The following is a 21,299-nucleotide window of genomic DNA, read 5'->3' on the forward strand; positions in this document are numbered from 1 at the left end:
ATTTTTTTTTTTTAATTGAGACAGAATTTTGCTCTGTTGCCCAGACTGGAGTGCAGTGGTGCAATCTTGGCTCACTGCAAGCTCCACCTCCTGGGTTCACGCCATTCTCCTGCCTCAGCCTCCTGAGTAGCTGGGACTACCTACAGGCGCCCGCCAACATGCCTGGCTAATTTTTTGTATTTTTAGTAGAGACAGGGTTTCACTGTGTTAGCCAGGATGGTTTCAATCTCCTGACCTCGTGATCCACCCGTCTCGGCCTCCCAAAATGCTAGGATTACAGGCGTGAGTCACTACGCCCGGCCACAAACATAATTTTATACAGAGAATTTGAAATTTGAAAATTAATATAGGCCGGGCACGGTGGCTCACGCCTGTAATCCAGGCACTTTGGGACGCCAAAGTGGGCAGATCACCTGAGGTTGGGAGTTCGAGACCAGCCTGACCAACATGGAGAAACCCCATGTGTACTAAAAATACAAAATTAGCGGGGCATGGTGGCGCATGCCTGTAATCCCAGCTACTTGGGAGGCTGAGGCAGGAGATTGCTTGAACCTGGGAGGCAGAGGTTGTGGTAAGCCAAGATTGTGCCATTGCACTCCAGCCTGGGCAACAAAAGCGAAACTCTGTCTCAAAAAAAAAAAAGAAAGAAAATTAATACATTGTTGAAATAATTTTATTTCATTAAATATGCATAATAATTTTTAGCTCTACAATTTTATGTTCGCTTTTGTTTTTGAGTCTGTAAATCATAATGATGGACCTACTGGGCATTCATTTCAATATAGTATTAGTGTAATAGAGCAAAGAGTATATTAAGACTCATCATCCTACCACATTTGGGGATATAGTCTCTAGACCTTTTTTGTGCCCATGTGCACACACTCAACATAAATTTTTTTTTTTTTTGAAACAGAGTCTTGCTCTGTTGCCCAGGCTGGAGTGCAGTGGTGCCATCTCAGTTCATTGCAGCCTCTACCTCCCAGGTTCAAGCAATTCTTCTGCCTTAGCCTCCTAAGTATCTGGGACCACAGGCATGCATCTACCACGCCCTGCTAATTTTTGTATTTTTAGTAGTGACAGGGTTTCACCATGTTGGCCAGGCTGGTCTCAAATTCCCGACCTCAGGATCCACTCACCTTCGGCCTCCCAAAGTGCTGGGTTACAGGTGTGAGCCACTGCACCTAGCCATAATTTTTTTTAAGATGGAGTTATATTATGCTGGTGTTTAATATGGTCTTTTCCCTTTAAAAATAGATTGTAGATTGGCTGGATGCAGTGGCTCACGCCTGTAATCCCAGCATTTTGGGAGGCCGAGGTGGGTGGATCATGAGGTCAGCAGTTTTGAGACCAGCCTGGCCAACATAGTGAAACCCTATCTCTATTAAAAATACAAAAAACTTAACGGGGCATGGTGGCAGGTGCCTGTAACCCCAGCTACTTGGGAGGCAGAGGCAAGGAGAATCGCTTGAACCTGGGAGGTAGCTTGAACCTGGGAGGTAGAGGTTGCAGTGAGCCAAGATTTTGCCACTACACTCGAGCCCGGGTAACAGTGCGAGACTCTGTCAACAAATTACATCTAAATAATTTTTCATGACTGCATAGTATTTTATTTTGTGGTATATTATGATTTTGATAACCTAAAAATATCTGTAGAGAACTGATTACTGGCTGGTGCAGTGGCTCATGCCTGTAATCCCAGCACTTTGGGAGGCTGAGGTGGGAGGATTGCTTGAACCAGCTTGTGTAAAATGGCAAGACCCCATCTCTACAAAATGTGTTTAAAAAACTAGACAGGCATGGTGGCATGTGCCTGTAGTCCCAGCTACTCGGGAGGCTGAGCTGGGAGGATTCTTGAGCCCATGAGTTTGAAGCTGTAGTGAGCCATGATTGCACTATTGCACTCCAGCTTGGGTGCCAGAGCAAGACCCTGTCTCACATACACAAAAAGAGAGAAATGATTACCAGTGTTTACTATTATAAATATGCTCTAGTAAGTAAGTACACTTATACATATTTGTGTATTTGTTTTTTTAAATATAAAAATTTGAAAGGGAATGTGGAGTCTTAGGAACATCCATATTTAAAATTATTATTTTATGATGCTCTCCAGGCAGGTTATAGAAAATTATGTAGGTTAAGAATGTTTCTAGGATATTCAAAATTTAGTCCTCTTTTAAGAGTGGCTAATGAGGATGGCCGCCCATTGCAACATGGGTTGAAAAATAGAGTCATCCAAAACCGTCTCATGGAATTCTTATTTATTTGTTTATGGGTTTATGACTTATATATTCACACCATTAGAATATAAACACCTTAAGGGTAGGTGGGCACTGTCTTATTCCCAGCATTTTTCCTGGTTTAGAATACTGCCGGGCACATAACCCACACTTAATAAGCATTTGACTTTTTTTTTTTTTTTTTTTTGAGACAGAGTGTTGCTCTGTTGCCCAGTCTGGAGTGTAATGATGTGGTCTTGGCTCACTGGAACCTCCGCCTCCCGGGTTCAAGCAATTCTCCTGCATCAGCTTCCCAAGTACCTGGAACTACAGGCGCGTGCCACCATGCCTGGCTAATTTTTTTTATTTTTAGTAGAGATGGGGTTTTACCATGTTAGCCAGGATGGTCTTGATCTCCTGACCCCATGATCCACCTGCCTCGGCCTCCCAAAGTTCTGGGATTACAGGCATGAGCCACCGTGCCCTACCTCTTTAATGACTGATTTTTATGTAGACTCCTGAATATATAAGCCTCTTAGAGGTTTGAGCGTGGTTTATGTGCTTTTTTGTGGTTTAGCTGTTGCTCTGAATTACGGGAGAACAGTGTATCTTACTGCTTTTTGGGAGAGCTTGGATTATTTTGTCAGCTTAGAATTGGGATGGGTGTGTGTATGTCTGTGTATTTTTTCTTTTAATTAGCTTTTGCTTGCCTTTCTCTTTAGGTGTACAGAAAAGAGTTAAAACAGCAGGCCTGGGTGGGGGGCAGCAGCTCACGCCTGTAATCCCAGCACTTTGGGAGGCCGAGGCAGGCGAGGTCGGGAGTTCGAGACCAGCCTGACCAACATGGAGAAACCCTGACTCTACTAAAAATACAAAATTAGCCGGGCATGGTGGCACATGCCTGTAATCCCAGCTACTCGGGAGGCTGAGGCAGGAGAATTGCTTAAATCCGGGAGGTGGAGGTTGTGGTGAGTCAAGATCGCGCTATTGCACTCCAGCCTGGGCAATAAGAGTGAAACTCCATCTCAAAAAACTAAATAAAAAATAAAAAAATAACAGACCTGAGACTGCTATCTTTAGAATGGCCTGCTTGCAACTTGGCCCTTAGCTGGCATTTAGGAATTTAGATTTTGGGAGTGTTCCCACCATTCCCAAACTGATAAGAGTGGTTTACTATGCCTAAAGTGTTTGTGCAAACAATGTGGAAACAATATGGTTTATATTGAATGCTTCCCTTTCTTCTGGGAATTTGGATACCTGCTAGGCTAAGTATGCCTACGTGACCAACCACCCAATAAAAACTTTGGACACTGAGTCTCTAATGAGATTCCTTGGTTAAACAACATTTCACACGTGTTGTCACAATTCACTGCTGGAGGAATTAAATGTACCCTATGTAACTCCATGGGGAAAAGACTGATGGAAGTTTGCACCTGGTTTTCTCCTGACTTTAATTCATGTCTTTTCCTTTGCTGATTTTGGTTTGTATTATTTTGCTGTAATACATTATAGCCTTGAGGCTGGGTGTGGTGGCTCATGCCTGTACTCTGAGCACTTTGGGAGGCTGAGGTAGGTGGATTGCCTGAGGTCAGGAGTTTGAGACCAGTCTGGCCAACATGGTGAATCCCCATCTCTACTAAAAATACAGAAAAATTAGCCAGGTGTGATGGCATGCATGTGTAATGCCAGCTACTTGGGAGTCTGAGGTAGGGGAATTGCTTGAACTAGGGAGGTGAAAGTTGCAGTGAGCCAAGATGGCACCACTGCACTCCAGCCTGGGCGACAGCGGGACTCCATCGCAAAAACAACAACAAGAACAACAACAACAACAAAAAGCATTATAGCCTTGAGTACGACTATGTGCTGAATTCTGTGGGTCTCAGGGATCCCCAAAACAACATCAAATTTGAGAACATCTTGAACAGGTACCTTATGAAGATTTTAATCTGTTTCCTCCTATGATCTTTCTCTGACGTCATGAGAATGCTCAGCAGAATGATCATTCGATCTGTTGTATTCTGGATATAGAAATATGTAAATTAAGGGATATTTTATTTTTGAAAGAATTATTTGCTTTACAAAAGATTTCACCATGGGCTGGGCGAGGTGGCTCACGTCTGTAATCTCAGCACTCTGGGAGGCGGAGGCAGGCGGATCACCTGAGGTTGGGAGTTCGAGACCAGCCTGACCAGCATGGAGAAATCCCGTCTCTACTAAAAATACAAAATTAGCCAGGCATGGTGGCGCATGCTTGTAATCCCAGCTACTTGGGAGGCTGAGGCAGGAGAATCATTTGAACCTGGGTGGCAGAGGCTGCAGTGAGCCGAGATCGCGTCATTGCACTTCAGCCTGGGCAACAAAAGCGAAGCTCCATCTCAAAAAAATAAAAATAAAAAAAGAGATTTCACCATAACATTGGGAAAATAGGGGACTCTCTTGCTTGATTTATATACTTAAATTTAGAAATTTGCGTTTACACTGAATTTTATAGGGACAGTTAGATTAGATTAAGATACTGTGTTCTTCATATATTTCTTAACAGAATTTGTGATACTCTGAAATCCCAATTGTATTTGTCCTGAGATGTTTGTGTTCTGGGAAAGGAATACTGTTGCTTCAGCTATTTAGTTATTTGCCCCATTACTGCAAGGTTCTTGTGTTGTTTGTTTTAGCTAGTTCATTTTGACATTTAGATAAACGAAAGCCAAACACACAAGCATGCCCAGAATTAGTCCCTGAACTTCATCCCAGGGTAAAGATAAGGCAGTTAGACTTCTCCAGTACAGATAAATATATTACAACTACTGAAGAATGGGTGTTATGTGACTCTTGTATTTTTAGATATAGAATGACAGTGAATGTCTTAAAAAATTTCTATCGGTGAAACTTATGGGAAAATTTATATTCACTCATAGATCCGACTTTTCAATTATAGATTATGCCTAGGTTTCTGTGACTCAATAACACCTTTTAATAACATGAATGAAAAATATTTAAATTCCCCTGAACTATATGTTGTCCTATTCAGCTCTGTATTGTGTCTTGCCTTTTAAAAAATGGACTTCATTGAGGTATAAACTGCATATATTTAAAACTGTACAATTCGGGCTGGGCGCAGTAGCTCACTCTTGTAATCCCAGCACTTTGGGAGGCCGAGACAGGATCACCTGAGGTTAGGAGTTCGAGACCAGCCTGGCCAACATGGCGAAAGCCTGCCTCTACTAAACATATAAAAATTAGCTGGGTGTGGTGGCAGGTGCCTGTAATCCCAGCTGCTTGAGAGACTGAGGCAGGAGAATCGCTTGAACCCAGGAGGCAGAGGTTGCAGTGAGCTGAGATCGCGCCACTGCACTCCATCCTGGGGGACAAGAATGAGACTCTGTCTCAGAACAGCAACAACAACACAAAACTATCAATTTGATTTGTTGTTGTTTTTGTTGTTGTTGTTTTTGAGACCGAGTTTTGCCCTTGTTGCCCAGGCTGGAGTGCAATGGCATGATCTCGGCTCACTGCAACCTCCATCTCCTAGGTTCATCTCCTGTCTCAACCTCCCGAGTAGCTGGGATTACAGGTATGAGCCACCACGCATGGCTAATTTTTTTTTTTTTTGTATTGTCAGTGGAGATGGGGTTTCTCCATGTTGGTCAGGCTGGTCTCGACCTCCCGACCTCAGGCGATCTGCCTGCCTCGGCCTCCCACAGTGCTGGGATTATGGCAAGTTTTTATAATTGTATCTAGTCATGAAACTCCCCACCATACTCAGCATACAGTACATTTTTATCATCCCCCAAAGATTCCTCATGCCCCTTTGTATTCTGTTTTCCCCTTGCCCTTAGCGCCAGGCAATGACTGATCTGCTTTAGATTACTTTGTATTCTCTAGTATTTCATATGAATGGAATCTATATGCACTTGTGTGTGATGTCTTTTGCTTTGCACAGTGTTTTTGATATTTATCCATATTGTTACATAATCTATTCCTTTTATTGCTGAGTAGTAACTTATATGGATATATCATACTTTGTTGATCTGTTCACCAATTTATGAACAGTTGTTTACACATTGTAAATAAACTGCTATTGTATGAGCTTTTGTGTGATACATGATTTCATTTTCCTGTTTTGTTTTTGTTTTTGTTTTTCATTTAAAAAAAGGATTGGTTCTAGTAGTCAGGTATTGTGGTTTGTATCTATAGTCCCAACTATTCCAGAGACCAAGGCAGGAGGATCACTTGAGCCCAGGAGTTCAAGTCTAGCCTGGGCAATGTAGCTAGACCCTGTCTCTTAAAATAATTGGTTCTAATAGTTCTTCTTGTTAATGGCAAAAATTAGGGGAAAGAAGCACATCAATCATTTACTTATTCAGTAAATACTTGTTGAATGCCAAGTATAATGCCATGTGCTGAAGACACAATGGTGAACAAGGATTCAGCCCCTGCACTTATTTTAGCTTATACTTTAATGAATAAGCTAAGCACATTTACAAGTAGTAAGAAGTATGGGGATTGTGTGAATAAGTATAGAATGTTATGGAAGTATATGATAGAGTATCCTGCCTCAGTGGTCTGGGGTGATTAGAGTAGGAGTCTTCAGAGAAATGTTTAAGAGGAACAAAGTAAATAAATGAGGCATTCCAGATAAAGAGAACAGAATGCATGAAGGCCTTAATGTGAAAAAGAGAATGGTACTTTATGTGTGCTATCTGGATGAAGCTGGAGGGATTTGGAGTTTTTAGATTATGTAGGTCCTTGTTCAACATCTTAAGGATTTTGGAAATTTTCCTGAAGATGATAGGAAATCACTAAAATGTTTCAAGCAAGGACGTGACATGGTCAAATTGTGGATCTTATCATTGCAGCTTAATATATACTGTCATTTTTTTTTTTTTTTTTTGAGTAAATTCTTTGTAGTCCCTTCATTACCGGAAATTCTGCCCATTATTTAAAATTCTGTCTATTACTTCTAATAATAATTTTTAGTAATGGTAAGTATATACCCAAAAGGAAGGAAATCAGTATATCAAAGAGATGTTTGCACTCTCCTATTTACTTCACCATTGTTCACAATAGCCAAGATTTGAAAGCAACCTAAGTGTCCATCAACAGATGAATGAATAAAGAAAATGTGGTACATATACACAATGGAGTAGTATTCAACCATAAAAAAGAACGAGATTCTGTCATTTGCAACAACATGGATTGGAGGACATTATGTTAAGTGAAATAAGCTAGGCACAGAAAGACAAATGTTGCATTTTCTTTCTTGTTTGTAGGAGCTCAAAATTAAAAACAATTGAACTCATGGAGATACAGAGTAGAAAGATGGTTACCAGAGACCGAGAAGAGTAGTGGCAGAGAGGGCGAGGACAGGGCAGAAGTGGGGATGGTTAATGGGTACAAAAGTATAATTAGATGGAATTAATAATATCTAATATTTGATAGCACAAGGTGACTACAGTCAACAATGATTTATTGTACATTAAAAATAGCTAAGAGAGTAGAATTGGATTGTTTGTAACACAAAGGATAAATGATTTAGGGGATGCATATGCCATTTACCCTGATGTGATCGTTAACACATTGCAAGTCTGTATCCGAATATTTCATGTACCTCATATATACCTACTATGTACCCACAAAAATTAAAAAAAAAATTTAGTAAGAGATGCTATCAAGAAGATGAGTAAAATATTGCACTAAGACTGGGACCACTCGTCATTTTATTATTTTCTTATTTCTGACTAAGTAAAAAAAATTTTTTTAATTTTTGTTTTTGAGACTGGGTCTCACTCTCACCCAAACTAGAGTGAACTCAGCTTACTGCAGTCACCACCTCCCCGGCTCAAGCGATCCTCCCACCCCAGCCTCCCAAGTAACTGGGACTACAGGCACACACCACCACACCTGGCTCATTTTTTGTATTTTTGGTAGAGATAGGGTTTTGCCATGTTGCCCAGGTTGGTCTCGAACTCTTGAGCTCAAGCGATCCACCCATCTTGGCCTCCCAAAGTGCTGGGATTACTGGGGTGAGCCACTGCGCCCGGCCCTGAATATGTAGAATTTAAATATCCAGATGCTACTGGAATACTCAAGTTTTAAATTCTCATTTATGTAAGAGAAGGCTACTTGCTGGAAGTAAATTGGGTATAAAGCCAAGAGACCTGGTATTTGATTTTCGGTTATAGTCTATAACCAAGTAACTTACCTAGTAACTTTTTATCTAGTTGTTACTTGTTATCTAGTAACTTGTTACATTATTGAGCACTCATTTATAGTACTTGCTCTGAGCCTATGAGGAGGAAGTCTTTTTGGAGAAGCAGGGATTTTCAGAACAATTTACAGTTGTGCTTTAATGGACAAAATCAAAATGTGATTACAATTTGACAATTTTGTTTATATATAGTGCCTAGTATATTTATATAAACTATATAGAGCTGCGCTATCTAAAATAGCACTAGAGACACATGGTTATATTAGTTGGCTTGGACTACCACAACAAAATACAATAGACTCAATGTCTTGAAACAACAGCAATTTATTTTTTCACAGCTCTGGAAGCTGGGAAGTCCCAACATCAAGGTGCTAGATGATTTGGATCCCTAGTAAGGGCTCTATTCCTGGCTTGCAGATGGCCACCTTCTGTGTCCTCACATAGCACAGAGAGAGGAAGCAAGCTCTTCGGTGTCTATTCTTATAGGGTACTAATCCTATCTCATGACGTCCTTGTAACCTAATTACCTCCAGAGGCTCCATGTCCAAATAACATCACATTGTGGGTTAGGGTTTCAATAATGTGAATTTGAGGGGGACACAATTTTCAGTCTTATAGCAGAGGCTATTTAAATTTACAATTCAATTGATTAAAATTAAAACATTACTAAAAATTCAGTTCCTCAGTCACAGTAGTCATTATCAAATAAGGCGTCTGAGAGTGATGGTTCACACCTGTAATCCCAGCACTTTGGGAAGCCAAGGTAGGAGGATTGATTGAGCTCAGGAGATTGAGACCAGCGTGGGCAACATAGCCAGACCCCATCTCTATCTAAAAAAATAAAAATAAAAAAAAGACTACTGGTTACTGTATTAGACAATGTAGATTATAGAATATTTCCATTTTCACAGACAATTATATTGGATGGTGCTGATATAGTATATGGAAGTGTCATGATAGTTATTGAACACACGAAAGAGGTTAGTCTTATTTTGAGTGAGAAACAATGCTGTGATTGTGTCCTACTTGAAGTCTGCTTTCATCAGTAAAAATCCATTATAATGAATTCCATTAAGAAGTGGAGAGTTTTTTGTTTGTGGGGAATGATTAGTTTTATTTTAAAGTGTTTTTTGGCCCAAAGCGATTAGTTTTATTTTAAAGTGTTTTTGGATTATTTTCATAGTATGTTCTTTTGTGTACTTTTTATTTTAAAATTAAAGTAGTATATCCAGGTGCGGTGGCTCATGCCTATAATCCCAGCACTTTGGGAGGCTGAGGTGGGCGGATCACGAGGTCAGGAGATCAAGACCATCTTGGATAACACGGTGAAAACCTGTCTCTACTAAAAATACAAAAAATTAACTGGGCGTGGTGGCGGGCGCCTGTAGTCCCAGCCACTCGGGAGGCTGAGGCAGGAGAATGGTGTGAACCCAGGAGGCGGAGCTTGCAGTGAGTCAAGATTGTGCTACTGCACTCCAGCCTGGGCGACAGAGCGAGACTCTGTCTCAAAAAACAAACAAACAAAAAAGATAAATGAAATAAAGTAGTATTGCTAATTACCTGTTTCAGATCTTATCACAAAGGACGCTATGTGTTTCACCAGCCTCAGCCTCAAACTCCTGACCTCAGGTGATTCACCTGCCTCAGTCTCCCAAAGTGCTGGGATTACAGGCATGAGCCACTGTGCCCAGCCTGTATAGCACTTTTCAAAGCCCTTTCATATATCTCTGCTACTCAACAGTGAACCCAAGTGTGGAGATTGCATGTAAACTATACAGTATACATAGCTTCATATGTGGGTGTCTCTTAGAAGACACACAGTAGTGTGAACTCTCCTAATAACTGTATATAAATGTGTAAATCGAACCTGTATTCTTTCCTTCTTTCACTCCTTCCTTTCTTTTTTTAAAAGTACCTTGGGATTTTTAGAGGGGGATGTACCTTTCCAATAACCCATACATATACTGTTGTCTGCCAAATTGAGCATATTTTCTTTTTTTTTTTTTTTTTTTTTTTTTTTTTTTTTTTTTTTTTTTTTTTTGAGACGGAGTCTTGCTCTGTCGCCCAGGCTAGAGTGCAGTGGCCGGATCTCAGCTCACCGCAACCTCTGCCTCCTGGGTTCACGCCATTCTCCTGCCTCAGCCTCCCGAGTGGCTGGGACCACAGGCGCCCACCACCTCGCCCGGCTAATTTTTTGTATTTTTAGTAGAGACGGGGTTTCACCGTGTTAGCCAGGAGGGTCTCGATCTCCTGACCTCGTGATCCGCCCGTCTCGGCCTCCCAAAGTGCTGGGATTACAGGCTTGAGCCACCGCGCCCGGCCTGAGCATATTTTCAAAACAGATTTATTATCTATCTGTCTAACTACCTACCTATCAATCGTCTATCTATTGAGAGACACTAGTATTAGCATCTGATCCAAAACAATGAATGAGATTAAACCTCATGTAATAAGATTTTGAGTTAGAACAATAAATAGCCTTATATATGTTTAGGTTTTGCATACTATAGCTGTCATACCATGTTTCAGTTATTTATTGCTTCAGATGATTAAATATTTTTTTTTTTTTTTTGCACCCGGCCTTAATACAGCTCATTTATCATGAACATGATATAATAGTTTTTCATGACTATTATCTCTTTCTAGTGATTTCATCAATATATATTTATAATGACCTTTTTAAAATAAAAGAACGGAAAAATGACAAAGATATATTATTTTTAGTAAGCAATAATATAAATATATATTATATTTTTAGCATATATATTTTATAAATATATATTAATTTTTAGCAAGGTTTTATATATGTTTTATATATATGTTATGTGTATATATAGAGAGAATTATGGATAAGTCATTAAAAACTTTGGAAATCTATGCTAATTTTTCTGTGTCATACTTTCATTTTTTCCCCCCGACATCATGTAATAGAATGAGACACTTCTACTTAAAGGACAAGACATAGATTGCAAGTTTGACTTTTTTGTTTTTTATTTTTATTTTTTGAAATGGAATTTTGCTCTGTCACCCAGGCTGGAGTGCAATGGCGCAATCTTGGCTCACTGCATCCTCCGCCTCGGGTTCAAGCAGTTCTCCTACCTCAGCCTCCCAAGTAGCTGAGATTACAGGCACCTGCCACCACGCCAGGGTAATTTTTGTAGTTTTTAGTAGAGACGGGATTTCTCCATGTTGGCCAAGCTGGTCCTGAACTCCTGACCTCAGGTGATCTGCCCGCCTTGGCCTCCCAAAGTGCTGGGATTACAGGTGTGAGCCACCATGCCCAGACTTTGTTTTTGAAGTAAATGATTGGATACCTTCAATTTAAATGATATGGTAACACATGGACATTTCTGTATAGTGATACTTTCTGTTTAAAGCATTTATTTGCCATATATATAATATTTAAAAATTTTTTGAGCCAGGTACTGTGACTCACTCCTGTAATCCCAGCACTTTGGGAGACCAAGGCAAGAGGATCACTTGAGTCCAGGAGTTTGTGACCAGCCTGGGCAACATAGCAAGACCCTGTCTCTAAAAAAAAACAAAAACAAAAACAAAAACAAACAAACAAACAAAAAAACACAAAAATTAGCCAGGCTTGGTGGCATGTGCCTGTGGTCCCAGCTACTCAGGAGACTTATGTGGAAGGATCCCTTGAGCATGAAAGCCAGAGGTTGCAGTGAGCCAAGGTTTGTGCCACTGCACTCAAGCTGGGCATTATTATTAAGACCCTGTCTCAAAAAAAAATTTTTTTTTAAATTAAATGCTTAATGTCCTTTTTTTTTTTTTTTGAGACGGAGTCTCGTTCTGTCGCCCAGGCTGGAGTGCAGTGGCTGGACCTCAGCTCACTACAAGCTCCGCCTCCCGGGTTTATGCCATTCTCCTGCCTCAGCCTCTGGAGTAGCTGGGACTACAGTCGCCCGCCACCTCGCCCGGCTAGTTTTTTGTATTTTTTAGTAGAGACGGGGTTTCACCGTATTAGCCAGGATGGTCTCGATATCCTGATGTCGTGATCCGCCCATCTCGGCCTCCCAAAGTCCTGGGATTACAGGCTTGAGCCACCGCGCCCGGCGCTTAATATTCTTATAGTCTATCTTTGTTAGTGTGCTCAGTTAGTATTTGGCCTCTGCTGTATTCTGTCAAATTTTCCTCTTTATCCTTTCTATAGCTCTGAGTTTAACAGATCTTTAGAGTACATGATAACCACTGGTGATTATTTCTTTCATGTGCACATTTTCTTTATTCAAAAAGATGGCTTTTTATTTGATGTGTATTTTTTGCATTCTCTAAACCAATTTTCTTATACATTTGGGACTTCAATTTGTATCTGCCTATAAGCAAACTTAGTTATAATTACAATTTTTATCCCTGCCAAATCTTCCCTGTGTATAAATTGGTTATCACTAGATTCTAAAAAGTTTTTATAGAGTTAATTTGAAAAGCTGTTCTTCATAATTATGTACAGTTTCTAGAGTTTTACATTTATGGACCTACCTTGCATGTAATATCTTGAAGATAGAAAAAGTGTAGGCTGTTCTCAAAATGTTTGAGTGAGAAAGTAAGATGTCCTGCTGCCAAATACAAAGTTGTTTTCATACTGTCTCTCCGCTAAAAATCCTTTTTCTCCTTTAAGCTTTCCTCTTTGATTGAGTGCACTCTCTTCTTTTCTAAGGTTATAGTTTTTTGGATACTTGTTTAACAAACGTTTTGTCAGCTACCCCTTGGCAGCTCACTTTCACAACCCTCACACTCCTCTTTTTACCTACTTTTAGTTGTTTGGCAAACTATATTTTTGTACAACTTTGGCAAAAATGATTTATCAATGTAGCTCTATACCTGTTGAATAAAAATAGTAGAAATTATACATCACAAGAAATGGAACCTTATTAAGAATTTTCTTTAAATTTAACTTTTAAGTTCAGGGGTACATGTGCAGGTTTGTTATTTAGGTAAACTTGTGTCATGGGGGTTTGTTGTACGGATTGTTTCATCACCCAGGTATTAAGCTTAGTATCTCATTAGTTATTTTTCCTGATCCTCTCCCTCCTCCCACCCTCCACCCTTTGCTGGCCCCAGTGTGTGGGGTTCCCCTCTATGTGTCCATGTGTTCTTATCATTTAGCTCCCACTTATAAGTGAGAACAAGCGGTACTTGGTTTTCTGTTCCTGTATTAGTTTGTTAAGGATAATGGCCCCAAAACTACACAAACTCTGGAAGACAACCCTGGCAATACCATTCTGGACATAAGAACAGGCAAAGGTTTCATGACGACACCAAAAGCAATTGCAACAAAAGCAAAAATTGACAAACGGGATTTAATTAAGCATAAGAGCTTCTGCACGGCAAAAGAAACTATCTACAGGGTAAACAGACAAACTACAAAATGGGAGTAAATTTTTGCAAACTATGCATCTGACAAAGGTGTAATATCCAGCATCTATAAGGAGCTTAAACAAATTTACAAGAAGAAAACAACCCCATTAAAAAGTGGGCAAAGGAAATAAATAGTTTTCAAAAGAAGACATACATGTGGCCAACAATTATATGAAAAAACAGCTCAGTATCACTGGTCATTAGAGAAATGCAAATCAAAGCCACAATGAAATATCATCTCATACTGGTCAAAATGGCTATTATCAAAAAGTCAAAAAATAACATATGCCAGGAAGGTTGCGGAGAAAAAGGAACACTTATACACAATGTTGGTGGGAGTGTAAATTAATTCAACCATTTTGGACACATGCACATGTATGTTTGTTGCAGCACTGTTCACAATAACAAAGACATAGAATCTAAATTCCTATCAATGGTAATCTGGATAAAGAAAATGTGGTACATATACACTGTGGAATACTATGCAGCAATAACAGAGATTCTTAAAGGTTGATTCTACATCTGAAAATTATTTGAAATTAAACTAAAAAAGCCCAGTGTTTAAATTTTTTGTCATTTCTCATTATGCTATGGAGAAAAAGAAAACCTTAAGAATATTTTTTAAACAGAGAGGAATAACATACTGTACTGATACCTTGAAGGATTTCAAGCTAAACTGAAAATTCAATAGAAAAAATAAAATTAGCGCTAAAGGAAGTAAAGAACAGACATGGTAGCACAAAATTGAATAAGAGGATTGAAAGAACACCTTGAGAAACCCTCACAGAAGCAGAGGAAACAATGAGAATTATAAAAGAGAATGTACTGATTTTGGAGACCATGGATCCGTAATATAATATGGATCTATGTTGTTATTTCCAAGAAAAGATGTAAGAAAAATGAATGAAAACAGTTATCAAAGCATAAATTAATATTATTTTCCTGACCTGAGAAAAGACCAAACTTTTTTTTTTTTTTTAAGAGATAGGTATCACTCTGTCACTCAGGATAGGGTGCAGTATTGCCCTAGTAACCCAGACTCTAGGGTGCAGTGGTGCCATAGTCCACCACAGCCCTGAACTCCTGGGCTCCTGCTATCCTTCTGCCTCGGCCTCCCAAGTAGCTGGGACTGCAGGCATGCAATACCATATTTTAAATTTTAAAAATTACTTGTAGGGACCTTACTGTGTTGCCCCAACTGGTGCAAACTCCTGGCCTCAAGCAGTCCTTGTGCCACAGCTTCCCAAAGTGTTGGGATTACAGGCATGATATGCCACGCTCGGCCAAACCAAACTTTTGTATTGAAAGGATTATCAAAAACATAATAAAAAGAGAACAGGCCAAGTGCGGTGGCTCATGCCTGTAATCCCAGCACTTTGGGAGGCCGAGGTGGGTGGATCACCTGAAGTTAGGAGTTCAAGACCAACTTGGCCAACATGGTGAAACCTCGTCTCTACTAAAAGTACAAAAATTAGCCGGGCGTGGTGGTTCATACCTGTAATACCAGGTACTTGGGAGGCTGAGGCAGGAGAATTGCTTGAACCTGGGAGACGGAGGTTGCAGTGAGCCAGGATGGCACCACTGCACTCCATCTCAAAAAAAAAAGAAAAAAAGAACAATACTTAGATACATACTACTATGTTTGTTGAATAAAAGAAAAGCAATAAGCATGTATAATTAGTCTAACCTTCCTAGGTTGTTGAAAAGGAACTAAAATCAAGCTTCACCTCTGAAAATGTAATGCTCATAATGACCTGTGCACACAGTTTTGAACAAAAATGATAATTCCAGGAAGAAGGGGAAGCTAGAAAATTGAGAGTTTTAAATTAGAAGCAGCAGTGCAATTGAGAGTAAGAATTGACTGGATTCAGTTGTCTAGCTAATGATAAGAAAAAGAAACAATGACATCCCTTTTACATTTTCTTAGTTATTCCAGAAACATATCTGCATAATTTATATTTTTTTGTATTTTTCTTATCTTTTTAAAGGTAAGAAATCATAGTATACATTTTCTTTTTCTTTTTTTATCATTCAATTTCTTTTTTTTAATTATTATTCTTTAAGTTCTAGGGTACATATGCACAACGTGCAGGTTTGCTACATATGTACATAGTATACATTTTCTTTGTTGTTTCCCATATGTGATTGGGGTAGCATTTTGAAGAGGATGGTCCTTCCACCTGCAAAGTTATTTTTATATTAGAATATTTAATTCTCCTGGGGACTGAACTAAAAGCCAGCGAAAATGCTTCAGGCATTTTCACAAGTAAACCAAAACAAAGTAAAATACCACTTCCACACATTTCCAAATTCTTCTACTCCCTTGCATGCAGTCCTGCCAAAATTAGAAACCACTATTTTTTTTTTCAAGATGGAGTTTCGCTCTGTCGCCCAGGCTGGAGTGCAATGGCATGGTCTTGGCTCACAGCAACCTCTGCCTCCTAGGTTCAAGCACTTCTCCTGCCTCAGCCTCCTGAGTAGCTGGGATTACAGGCATGCGCCACCACGCCCGGCTGATTTTTGTATTTTTAGTGGAGACGGAGTTTTACCATGTTGGCCAGGCTGGTCTCAAACTCTTGACCTCGTGATCTGTCTGCCTCAGCCTCCCAAAATGCTGGGATTACAGGCGTGAGCCACCTTGCCCAGCCTAGTAACCACTATTGATCTATTAATTTGTACTCAAGGTGTTAATAGAGCATGTTAATTGATTTTTTGAGTATTGAACCAGGCTTGCATATCCGGGATAAACCACCCCATGCTGCTGCTGCTTCTTCTTCTTTTTTTTAACCATATATATATATATATATATTTTTTTTTTCATATATATATTTTTTGAGGCGGAGGTTTGCTCTTATTTCCCAATCTGGAATGCAATGGCGTAATCTCAGCTCACTGCAACCTCCACCTCCCGGGCTCATGCGATTTTCTTGCCTCAGCCTCCTGAATAGCTGGGATTACAGGCATACGCCACCACGCTCGGCTAATTTTTTGTATTTTTAGTAGAAACAGGGTTTCACCATGTTAACCAGGCTGGTCTCGAATCCTGACCTCAGGTGATCTGCCTGCATTGGCCTCACAAAGTGCCTGGGATTACAGGTGTGAGCCACTGCACCTGACCAACATTGGATTTTTCAGTTGTATTACCAGTTTTACGTTCAAAATTCCTTTAAGAGGTTCTATTTTTATGCATTGTCTTTACTTAACCCAATCTCTTCATTTATAAATATGTAAATATTATGTATTTAGAAAATATATAATGGTAAAGTTTGAAAGGATGCCCGAGTAACCAAGAACAGTGGTTTCCTGGGGTGGAAGGAAGGAACATTGGAATAGACAAATGGGAACAAGGGTGTGAGTGAAGCTTTTCACTATGTAATCATTTATAAAATGGACAGATTGATCGGCTGACACTAAAGTTCTTTTCAGTGTTGTAATCCTGTGAATCATGTCTAGAATATTTAAGCTATTGATAGAAGACCAGCATCTACAAATATTTTAAGTTTTCTTATTACTGTTAGTTAATTTCATCTCCAGAATTTAGTTCTTAGATTTGTTCAGACACATTATTTAAATAAATCTGCCTCAGTGCTAAGGTGCATATGAATTAAGCCATACTAAGTAGATACACATTGAAAATAAAGAAACAAGTCAGAAGCCCCCAAGGAATATATTGGCCAAGTGTATTAGACTATTATTTTGGCTAGTCAAACACATTATAAAAGCCTACTGTAAGAAATGAAATAAAGATCAGATGTTGCTTTCAATAACCTTTTACTTTAGTATTCTCAGCAATGTTGGTAAATATTTATTAGCTGATAAATTATGTGGCAAATGTTCTACAAAAATTAGTTAAATCGGATTACATGTATAGAGAAACACTGGCATTAAAAGTACATTAGGTTGTCATTTTAGGATAAGTCTATTGAGCATTTCGTCTTCTGGTTATTATATTGATAATCTGAGTAATGGAAAGTAATTTTTTTGGTCGTGCGCGGTGGCTCACGCCTGTAATCCCAGCATTTTTAGAGTCCTAGTTGGGTGAATCATCTGAGAGGTTGAGAGTTCAGGACCAGCCTGACCAACATGGAGAAATCCCATCTCTACTAAAAATACAAAATTAGCCAGCCATGGTGGCACATGCCCGTAATGCCAGCTACTCAGGAGGAGGCAGGAGAATCGCTTGAACCAGGAGGCGGAGGTTGTGGTGAGGCAAGATTGTACCATTGCACTCCAGCCTGGGCAATAAGAGTGAAACTCTGTCTCAAAAAAAAAGAAAGTTTTTTTTTTTTTTTTTTTTTTTGCCTACTAATAGCCTAGTTTTTAAGAACAGCTTTATTTAAGTATAATTTATACCTGAAGTTCACTCAATTTAAGTGAACAATTCAGTTTTTTTTTTTGCAAATGTACAGACTTGTGCAACAATTACCACAGTCTAATTTTAGAACATATATATACCCTAAAAAGAAACCATGTACCCATTCATAGTTACTCTTTGTATCATTAGTTTACCATACCTAATGATGTATATAACTTTGTATAACTACTATAAAATATGATAAAAGTAAGTACTATGCAATTTCCAAAATTATTCAGCCTTCTAGGTTTGTTTGTTTTGAAGACTTGATAATTTTGAACATGGACATTTTCTTTGATGATATTTCTTTATTTGGACACCAGAATTATTTAATAGAAGAAAGAGTGGTGAGAATAATTTTGAGTATGAGGGGATTGCTTTTGGGAAATGAGTTTTAAAATTTCCTTCTTGTTTGGAGTTTACAAATGAATTCATGAACAGAAGAACATCATTGAATGTAAAATTACAAATTTATTTAAAGATTTCAATTCAAATAATTTAGTAGGGAAATTTATAAAGTCATTCAGATAAGACAACGATTTTATATAATAATATTTTGAAAACATTAAATAATTTGTCATTCCTTTATTTCCTTTATTTTAGCTTCACAGAATCAAGAACGGCTATGTGCATTTAAAGATCCATATCAGCAAGACCTTGGGATAGGTGAGAGTAGAATCTCTCATGAAAATGGGACGATATTATGCTCAAAAGGTAGCACCTGCTATGGCCTTTGGGAGAAATCAAAAGGGGACATAAATCTTGTAAAACAAGGCAAGTGATACTTTCCTTACCTGAAATGACTGTGTTTTATACAATTGATATTTATCTAAAAAGGACACGGGAGTACATTAAAATCCTGTTTAGAAAAACAGTGAATTTAAAGTGTATATATAAAGCTGGGTGTGGTGGCTCATGCCTGTAATTCCAGCACTTTGGGGGGCCAAGGTGGGCGGATCCCTTGAGGCCAGGAGTTCGAGACCAGCCTGGTTAATAACATGGTGAAACCCCGTCTCTACTAAAAACACAAAACTTAATTGGGTATGGTGGTGTGTGCCTGTGGTCCCAGCTACTCAGTAGGCTGAGGCAGGAGAATCACTGAACCTGGAAGGCGGAGGTTGTAGTGAGCTGAGATGGCACCAGTGCACTCCAGCCTGGGCAACACAGTGAGACTCCATCTCAAAGAAAAAAAAAATGTGTGTGTGTATCTCTCTCTCTCTCTCTACAAGCCCCAAATTTATAAAAGGCTGCTTATTTTTAGATTATTTTAAAAACATCTTTCTTATAATGTTATACATGTCCATTCTATGAATTTTGGAATATATAGAGAACTATAAAGAAAACAAAAGTCTACAGTAATACACTCTTTAAAAATACTTTTACTGTATTAGTTTATTTTCTTCAGGTGCCTTTCCACATGCCTTTATGTTTTTATATGCGTGTACTTTTTAAAATATTAGGAACATACTGTATAAATAATTTCATATCCAGTTTTCTCCACCCTAATTATAAGCATTTTTTCCATGTCTTTAAAGAATCTCTGAAAACCTTTTTAACTTTTGCACAACATGTCATTGTATACATGTATCATAGTTTACTTACAGATTATTCTATTGGTAAACATTATGTTATTTTCATGTTTTCACTGTAATGCAGAGTGAAACACGGTTGTTCAGTGAACAACTTTGAACATAATTGATTGTATGTGATTTTTTCCTTGAAATAGATCCCTTGATGTAGAATTATTAGGTTATAAGATATAGCAATATTTTAAAGATTCTGTATAAAAATTTCCATGTGGCTTTCTAAAAGTACTGTACTGTTCATTTATATTTCCTCCAACACTGTATGAAGGTGTCTTTGTTACTGAATCATTTTTCTGATGTATATTATTTATTTATCTATCTATCTATGTATCTATCTATCTATTTAGTTTTGAGACAGAATGTCACTCTGTCGCTCAGGATAGAGTGCAGTGGCACATTCATGGCTCGACCTCATGGGCTCAAGCAATCCTCCCAAGTCAGTAGGACCACAGGCAGGCACCACCATGCCCAGCTAATTGTTGTTTGTAGAGATGTGGTATGGCTGTGTTGCCCAGGCTGGTCTCAAATTCCTGGGCTCAAGTGATCCTCCTGCTTTGGCTTCCCAAAGTGCTGGGATTCTAGGCGTGAGCCACGGTGCCCAGCCATATTATTTTTTAAACCTAGAATAATATACTTTGTGTAGACAAAAATGAAACCTTACTCTTGCTTTAGTAATTCTTCGATTAGCTGGGCGTGGTGGCTTACACCTGTAATCCCAGCACTTTGGGAGGCCGAGGTGGGCAGATCACCTGAGGTCAGGAGTTTGAGACTGGCCTGACCAACGTGAAGAAACCCCATCTCTACTAAAAATACAAAATTAGCCAGATGTGGCGGTGGTACATGTCTGTAATCCCAGCTGCTTGGGAGGCTGAGGTAGGAGAATCGCTTGAACCCAGGAGGTGGAGATTGCAGTGAGCTGAGATCGCGATATTACACTCTAGCCTGGGCAACAAGAGCGAAACTCTGTCTCAATAAATAAATAAATAAATAATAAACAAACAAACAAACAAACAAACAAATAAATCTTAGATTAATCATGCAGTTAAACATTTTCCTTTTTCCCCCCATGAAATGTCTTTTGTATCCTTTACCATTTTTCTGTTTCTTAAAAATGTGTTTCCCGTTGATTTGCAAAACTGCTTCATAGCTTACACGTACTCTCACATTTATTGAAATTACTGCTGAGTTTGTTGTTTTTCTTTTAGTTTTCTTTATCGTATTGTCTCCTAACTTTTTTGTATTCATATTGATTTATAGGATGTTGGTCTCACATTGGAGATCCCCAAGAGTGTCACTATGAAGAATGTGTAGTAACTACCACTCCTCCCTCAATTCAGAATGGAACATACCGTTTCTGCTGTTGTAGCACAGATTTATGTAATGTCAACTTTACCGAGAATTTTCCACCTCCTGACACAACACCACTCAGTAAGTAAAGTAACTAACTTTTCTTTGTATTTCCTTTCTCCAAAGATTTGCAAAATAGAAAAAAAAAAAAAAACCATAAAAAACATTCAAGGTTGAGGCCGGGCGTGATGGCTCATGCCTGTAATCCCAGCACT

At 38.9% G+C, this 21,299-nt stretch overlaps 1 protein-coding gene across 2 annotated transcripts in view; it reads left to right on the forward strand.

Annotated features, from left to right (window-relative positions):
• BMPR2 (bone morphogenetic protein receptor type 2) overlaps positions 1–21,299 on the forward strand; it is a 209,081-nt gene that overhangs the window by 93,087 nt on the left and 94,695 nt on the right. For both annotated transcript variants that reach the window (XM_023219105.2, XM_023219097.2), the window contains exons 2-3: positions 18,755–18,925; positions 20,995–21,165. In XM_023219105.2, coding sequence (XP_023074873.1) covers positions 18,755–18,925; positions 20,995–21,165 — 342 coding nt within the window. The remainder of the gene's footprint in view (positions 1–18,754; positions 18,926–20,994; positions 21,166–21,299) is intronic.

This window comes from Piliocolobus tephrosceles, chromosome 11, assembly GCF_002776525.5.
Source record: "Piliocolobus tephrosceles isolate RC106 chromosome 11, ASM277652v3, whole genome shotgun sequence".
NCBI lineage: Eukaryota > Metazoa > Chordata > Mammalia > Primates > Cercopithecidae > Piliocolobus > Piliocolobus tephrosceles.